This window comes from Drosophila miranda, chromosome 3 (genome assembly GCF_003369915.1).
Source record: "Drosophila miranda strain MSH22 chromosome 3, D.miranda_PacBio2.1, whole genome shotgun sequence".
NCBI classification, from domain to species: Eukaryota; Metazoa; Arthropoda; class Insecta; order Diptera; family Drosophilidae; genus Drosophila; species Drosophila miranda.
Window position 1 is genome coordinate 21860793 of NC_046676.1, and position 8119 is coordinate 21868911.

At 44.4% G+C, this 8119-nt stretch overlaps 1 protein-coding gene across 2 annotated transcripts; it reads left to right on the forward strand.

Moving 5' to 3' along the window:
* The first annotated feature begins 825 nt into the window (after positions 1–825).
* On the forward strand, positions 826–1665 carry LOC108160784 (U-scoloptoxin(19)-Sm1a). 2 transcript variants are annotated; one of them, XM_017294988.2, is made up of 3 exons: positions 826–943; positions 1009–1158; positions 1416–1665. In XM_017294988.2, the coding sequence occupies exons 1-3, from the start codon at positions 826–828 to the stop codon at positions 1535–1537; spliced, it is 390 nt and encodes a 129-aa protein (XP_017150477.1). In that variant the 3' UTR covers positions 1538–1665. The 2 variants fall into 2 exon arrangements, with proteins under 2 accessions (XP_017150477.1, XP_017150478.1); XM_017294989.2 differs by lacking the exon at positions 1416–1665 and adding an exon at positions 1242–1409.
* The last annotated feature ends 6454 nt before the right edge of the window (positions 1666–8119 follow it).

Sequence of the window (8119 nt, forward strand, 5' to 3'; positions counted from 1 at the left end):
GTGCTGTCGATCTTTCGGTGATTGTTTAGATCGTATGAAGGTAACATCTGGTTTCACAAAATTTTTCTGGGGCATAACACACACAGACACACATTCGGCGTATGCGTAATATTTCGTTTTTGTTTGTTTACATATTTTGCATACAAAGTGTATCTCTCCCTCAAAATTGTTTTCGAAAATGTTATACAAACAAAGCAGATAGGCGCCCCATATGCGGGAGGTATGGAAGAGAGGGACGAGAGTATGCCAAACCAGATTAAATTGCAGTAAAATCATGTTCCGCCCCGTTCGATGCGGTTCAGCTGATGTTGTTCCCGCTGATCGTCTTTGATTGCAGCCTGCTGCCGATCGAGTTGAACGATTCTTTGCGGGATCTGGAAGCTAGAATCTGGAGTCCCATTCATTAAGTCATATCTGGATAGCTGGAGAGCGACGACCACCCAAATGGAGCGGTTGGAGCCCATCGGAGTCTCTCAAGCTCTGTGCTCTGTATTGCTGTCACTCCTCTGCTGCTGGTGCTCCTAGTGCTGCTGCTATGGTGATCGTGCGTCGCGTCTGATGATTGTGCAAAAAGCTTCGCAGTCGCTCGCCCTCTTTCTCTCTCACTGTATGTGCTTTTCACTCTCTCTCTCTCTCTCTCTCAGAGCAAGTGCTTTTCATTGAAAAGACTCTGCGGCGTAAGTAGCTTCGATTAGTGCGACGTGAGCAGTGCCAACGAGTGGAAGTAGAGATAGATTATCCGCGATACCGATACGTTCCAATTCGAACCGCAGAGTGTTACCCACAGAATTGAGCAGAACAGAATAGAATCGAACAAAACATATCATGTCGATAAGAAAGAGCTTGTTTAGCTGCCTGATGGTGGCTCTAGTGATGGCGACGATGCTCCGCTCCGTACGGGCGGACATCGAGACAAACGAAGTGAACGATCAAGATGTGTACAGTAAGTGTGAGACCCGGGAATACCCTCTGTCCAAATATCCAGAGCTAATTCTCCTACTCCTCTAGTGCTTCAGGGAGTACGGGTGTATCCGAATGACCGCCAGTGCGTGCTGGTTGGAGGACTGTGCGTGAAGACTAGCGACTGTACGGAGCCAACCAACAACAAGGGACTGTGCCCCACCAGCGTCCACCATGGTGTGGAATGCTGCTACGAACGTGAGTACAAAATGCCCAACCACCCCGCTGTGATGCACCTGCTTAACTCCCCTCCCGCACCCATAAAAACACCCTGCCATCAGTTCGACCCAAACCCGAGTCTAGTCCAAATTTAAACAAATAAAGATACCTGATTTTACCACAAATTCGATCCGTAATTGGTATTACTTGCTGTGTCCATTCCTCGCCACTAATCCACTCATTCTGTACTACAACCACCCTCAACCATCCTCAAACCATCCCGTTGCCCGTTGCAGTGCCGGTCCGACCAGCGCCCTGTGCGGAACACCTGGGAATGTGCATGGATCGATGCCACCAGAGGCTCTTGAGACCTGGTACCGATTGCGTCAATGGACAAGTCTGCTGTGTTTTGATTTAGTTATAATCCTTTTACACACACACAACACACAAACACACACACACTTCTACACACCAACACACACACTTACATATAAAATGTATTTATTTAACTATATATTAATTATATTGTACGATCCATCACCCCGACAAGAGTGAAATATTTGACTGCTTCCAATAAATGCATTGTAAATATTTTCAAAACAATTCTCGTCTCAATCACGCACAAACACGCACTGACAGGCACGCACATGAAGCGAGAATTATGTAAGTATGTATGGGTCTTCGTCTTCGTTCTCCGAACTCCGGGCTGGGGTCGGGGCTCAGCTGACAGCTCCTCCTTATCGGAGGCAGAGCTGAAAACCATAGAGCTGCAACGTCACGTGCCCCACAGTGTACAGTTGTGTGGGCAGAGGAAGAACAGCACGAAAAGCAGTGAAAACGGAAAGATGATGCCATCTGCGGATCTGCGGATCGAAGAGCTCAAAGCAGAGCTTATCTTATCTCTTAGCGGGAGGAGAGATCACCCTCTGGGTTCTCCCTCCCGACTGTTTCAATGTCAAGTTCAGAGCTGACAAGAATTTCAGATCTTTGGTACTGAACGCTTCGATTATAAATATATTTAATGATATTTTCGGTTTCTATTTAGTCGATCGCACAGTTCCAAAAAGTTATAAACAAAAATAAACGACCTTGCGCCGCCCACCGAACAGATACTATATCTTCCATTGGAACGAATGGACACGGACACGAGGTCCATTTAGTTGGATGTATTTATTATTGTTTTCCTCAGCTATGCTATACATGATTTCATTGCTAATGTTTGAATGCCTATTCCATAGAGTTATTTATAGTCGGGGCCCGCTCCGATCCGCACGCGGCCAGTACGGTTGGGCCAGTGTTCTTGAGTTGAATGAATTCGTATGCAAGGCGGCATTGAGACATGTGGATACACACGCTACATGGGATTGGGGGTAAGATTTTCTATTTGCATATAAAGATGTAGTGTAATGGTAGGCCCTGACTAAGAGACCAAAGAGGTTCGATTCGAAAGAGTTTAAAAGCGTGTGTATTAGTATCTAAGGATAATGCTTTGATTTGCATTGATATCCGAGGAGTACGATTAGGTCCGAGTAGCTTAGGTCTAAGATCAACCCCCTATTGGGGTAGAAGATAAAATAATAAGAGAATATTTTGATCACTGTAACATAATACTCATTCTCAACCATTCGCAGAGTGCATTGCTTATCGTCGCCACTTGTTTTCATTGTCATTGCCACATCGCAATTCCCTAATTCCATCAATGCCAATTCCAGTGAAAACTTGTGGCCTTGTGAACACTATGAATGATATACATATACATATATACATATGTACAAACTACGGGTATATGGAAGTATGGTTGTATGCATTCTAGACGTACTATACTAGAGACAATTGAGTAGCGAGGTCCCGGATCCGAGCATTCTACTGCGACTTAGATTGCATAACATTTGCAGTGATTCGGGGAACTACTGCGGGGAACACAAATATAATGAACCCGAGATGAACTCGAACCCCAACAACCGAGCAGAGCTTGAGCGAAGTGCGAAATTTCCGTAATACTTTCCGTCCAGTATTGTTTTTAGGTAGCTGTGGCAGGCCTGCCTGCCTGTCATGTTCGGATTGGGACTGCGACTTATCAGGGCACCTGATCATCGTGTTTGTCATATAATAAATTATTTTTGCGGGTTTTTTTCTCTGTTTTTGTTTTCGATTTCGTTTTTGCTATGGCGGCGAGTAATCCCAATTTTACTTTTATTTGTTTCGTATTTGCATCAAAGCGAAAACTAATAAAAGTTTGGCTGTGTTTGGGCGGTGTGTTTTGCAAAAGATGCGCTCATATTTCATGTCATAGTTCGCATTCATTTTTCACTTGACATAAAACTGCGTCTGGAGGGCTCCGGGCAAATGCAACGCAATTTGCATCACCATTCCGTCTTCCCCTCTCTTTCCTCTCTGTCCTCTCTGTATTTTTTATATTTTTCAATGTTTTATACCCTTTCAAAGATTATGTCGACTTTGAGTGGAGCGCAGGGGAATTGAGCATTCTCCGAACCCATTTTCCATACTACCTTCTGGACTTCCTGATTGTACGCTTGGTCCCTAGCTATTAAGGACATCTCGCTAGACTGCTAGAGGTAAGGGTATCTTAAGCTGCGACCATGAACGCTAGCCTCTGTGTCTTTTTTAATTTTTATTTTCGCATGTGGCAGAGTCTGAGAGTGCGAGCGCTGAGAGCGGGTGTGTGGCGTATAAAAGAAAATGATTTTGTGGCATAAATTAACGCCAAGAGGCACACGAAACACTATTAAAAAATACGGATCCACCACATGCCGTACGAGAGCACACTTGCCTTCCTGGCTGACTGCCTTCCTGGCTTGTTCCTGGCCAAAGGATGCGGCAAGTCAATGGCTTATAGAAAAAGCCAGGATATGCACTTGGTGGACGTGTGCACTGCTCGTTGTCATGGGGGCAGGAGTCGAGTGTGGCATGTGGAGAGCTGATGCCGCCAGCTCCGTGTACAGCTCCTCATGCAATTAATCCGTTTTTACGGTCTCTCTCTCTCTCTCTACTTGGGGCCTCCTCTCCATCTACCTCTTCCGCTCATCCTTTTCCTGGAAAATGACTTTTTAAGTTAATTTCTTATATGCTCACCTTCATATACAATGTATGAAAGAGCGGGTGATCTCCCAACCACTCAGATTAATAGACATTCCAAGCTACCCTCAACTTCAACCTCTGCTTGCATCTCCATCCATCGGGCCATATTCGACCGGAAATTCAGCAAAGCTATCCACTGTCTGCCATTAAACATTGTATGGCTGAAATAATATCATTTATGCTTGTTGGCTTTGACCACCTGTGTCCCCCCAAGCCTCCCCCACCCCATCGTTAGCCACAAATTTCAATTATTTGAGTACCTTTTTTTGCAAGGCTCTTCAGACCAGTTTTTTCGGCAGGATCAACAGGTTTCTTGAGCGTGCTGCTTGTTGCCAAATATTTGGGTTAGTTAAACCCGATTTAATGGTGCGTACAATGTCAACAGACTTCAAAAAGATTGGTATATTATGTTAGTATGTTCAGTTATACGTTTCGAATGTGTAATCTATACATAGATTCTGTTGAGAGTATTTCATATATTTTCCATTATTGTTTAAGATATACCTATTAAGCAAGTCTTTCGAGCACATCTTAATGCTACAAAGAGCACGGTAGGTACTTGAGTTTGGCCTCCCAACAATCTTCTGAATTTGAAATTTGGATGCAAATTGATGTGCAAATGGCATAAAATTTAATTACTCAAAATCCTTTGACAAATACGAGTATGGGGGGAGGCAGCACACACCTCAGCCCCATTGTTGGAGCCCTTTCCCTTGGATAATGCCATTAGAAGCCAGAAAATGAAAGTTAAAATGAAAACGTTACCATGAGAGGTGCCCGACCCCCTCAAGGTGTTGTAAATGTCGTTCCCCCTTTTGATGTGCACGTTGCTATGTCGAACCGGAACAATAACATCAAATTCATGCGTAGCGTAGCCTCTCCTGTTCATCCTGGCTTTGGAATCCCCCCACAACCGGCAACCAATTTTGGTTATGATGTAGCCACACCAAAGTGCTGACCCGCGGGGCGCATCTTTGACGTGAGGCATTTCATTTTTTTTCCTGTGCATATAGCTCTGACTTCTAAGGGAATTACCGCAATTTCTTTAATTAAAAGTTCCATTTAAGCTGGCTGTTGCCAGGCTAGCAAAAGAAAAAGGATTGTGAAGTGCGGCGTCAGTCAGTTACGAGTCCTTGTTCAGAGTCGCAGATCCCGAGTCAGTCAGCCGTCTGTCAACAACAATTAAAACGGAAAGCAACAGCAACAAATTAAAAATTCATCTTCCGTATTCCCATCATTTCTTTGCCACACTTGCAACCCTTTTGCTTCCAGGGCTCTTGCTGTTTCTGGCATCCTTTTCTAGGTATTCCTGATGTGGTCCTTTTTTTCTAATTTGATTGGCGTTTCCTGGTACGTCGTTTCCGGTTTTTCTTTATCTACCACCTTCCGCTCGGCTCCTTGATTAGCTGCCACCAGGGGATGGGGTGGGGTGGTGTTCTCTTCGAGGTGGGAGTGGATAATTATTTTTTATTTCTCGCTGTTTGCTGAGGCTTCTTCCCATGCAACCCTTCCCGGATTCTCACCCTTCTTATTTTATAAGTGGCATCTTAATTGAAACCTAATTTTGTTTAGGGGTTTCCTTCATTTTTACATCATTATATCCAGTACTTATATCTTACAAGGTATACTCTGTTTGTGCAAATTGATATGATAGTATATCTGACAAAAATCATTGCTACCTGTTAACTATTTCCAATACATTGAGGAAAATGACTCTCTCTGGAGTTTTTTCGTCTATTTTTAAAACAATATAGAGGGGGGCTTCCATAGATTCCAATCCGAGGGTATTTTACAGTAGAAAGTATAGCCCTCGTTCCTGTTTTATTTCTCTTTTTTTGGAAAGGAATAGCCTCAGGTACGTGAAGTTTTCTTTTTCCCAAATCATCCAATGGCCAGAAACAGATAATATCATATAATATCGTATACATCCTCCTTCCACCCATCATATCCGCTAACCACACCCACCCAAAGAGCCACTTTCTTCCTTTGAAACATTTCCCACTGACATGGGGGTTACAGTTATGGAGCAGGGAGCGATGGGTCCTGCAACTTTTTGGCTTTTGTTGTGTGCAAATAATTTGCAGCTCGTTCCTTGGCGTCATTAACAATGTAGAGGGGGGGGAGTGGTGAGGAAGAAACGGAAGGGGTAAGGAAGCAGAAGAAACTTTTATCTAATTAATGAAACTTCAACGCAACGTCAAGCAGATCTCCCCGGTTTTGAAGAACCCCCAAACCAGAGCACCAGAAACCATCCAATCTTTGGCCACCCCCTTGATGTCGTATTGTTGACAGTGACGATATGGCTCCAGAGCATTGCGGAGAGGCTACAGTGGGCCTTGGGTGGATGAAGATTAAGTCAGCGTATAGCATGGCGTATGATTGCTTTTGTGTAAACAACCAGGACCGAACGCACATGTACGCATTTATATATATACATATCTATGCTGAACCGTTTTTATGTCGTTCTGCGCTCTTCTTTTTCGCATTATCACAATTTTTTCTCTACCGTTCCCAGCGTGGGGCCAAAAGTTTTTTAATTAGCAACAAAAAGTAAAGGGTTAAATATCGCGTCGAAAAGTTTCGGCAAGCTAACAATTAAGTTTCGGCAATGCCGCTGACACGCCTCCGCCACGGCGTGAGTGGCAGGCTGAAAGGGGGGCCGGAGTAGGATGCGACATGGAGCATGGGTAATGGGGCAGGCGCAAGTGCAGATAATAAGTAATAAGCAACACTTACTCGCAATTAAGTTTCTCCCGCCCTTTACTGAGCTCTCCGGTGGCTCCTTCATTGTTGACTTTTTTCCGGGCTGTAATTACGCGTAATCGCAAAATTAATTCCTGCACATGACTGCACGGCGGACAGGACACGCCGCAGAGGGAGGGACGGATCCAGGAGCACTGCTCTGCTTTGTGGCAATAACCCGAAGCCATCTCAAGCAGTGTGGGGCCTGACCGTATCCATTCCTCTCAGCAAATGCATTACGAGTCCGCAGATAAGAGTCTCCGTAATATTCATGAGATTTGTTTTATGAAGTGCTAACAATGCGTAACGTAAAGATATAGCTACAACAATTACAACAACGGGGATAAGGAGACCCAAGTCCTGTGCAAGTCAGGCACCTTTCCCGCGACCGACTACCCGCCTCTCCCCTGTCTCCAGCTGTCCTTGTCTGCAGGGCCACAAAAGTTTTTTCGACTTTCTTTTGTGTTTCTTCAGATGCTCTTTTTGGGTAGGGTATACCACTTTTGTGGGAACTAATTGTGTAGGATTCTGAAGTTCGACCTCTCCCATCCATACTTTTGCTTTACCCTCGAACTATCTCTAGCTCTTAGCAGCCAGATTTCATTTCCCTTGCGCCAGCTCCTTTTTCCCATCGAAACACCTACCCTACCATTGAGTAACAACTGATTTTAGGGTAAGGCTTCTTCACTGTGGTCACTCCAAGGCTTTTTCTTTCACATCTTTTCACCTATTTTTCCTATTCCTATACCTTACGCAAGTTATTTTTCTCTCCTTGCCTTCTGACTTTTCCTGGGCAATTTTTCACTTTCGCGAGATGGCAGCGCATTTTAATGAGCCACCAGACAAGCGGTCATCCAAGAGGAATCGCTGCAGGGAGCAGGACCAGGACACCATCCTGTCCATCCCGGTAATTTGTGTTGCATTTGCATTTTCATTGGTGCGATATGTTAATGACTTGCTTACTTTCGCCTCATCCGCTTCCATCTTGATGTTGTTCGAAACTTGAAACCGCTGCAAGTGTTGGCGTTGCTCTACTGAGGGGGGGTATGTGGGCTAGAAACGAGAACATTGTAACGTTTTAATAGTTTAAAGAAGGAATAGTCGAAAGAATTTGTTTAGAACTATCATTTTTTGTTACTGAAACACGGGACAAAACGTT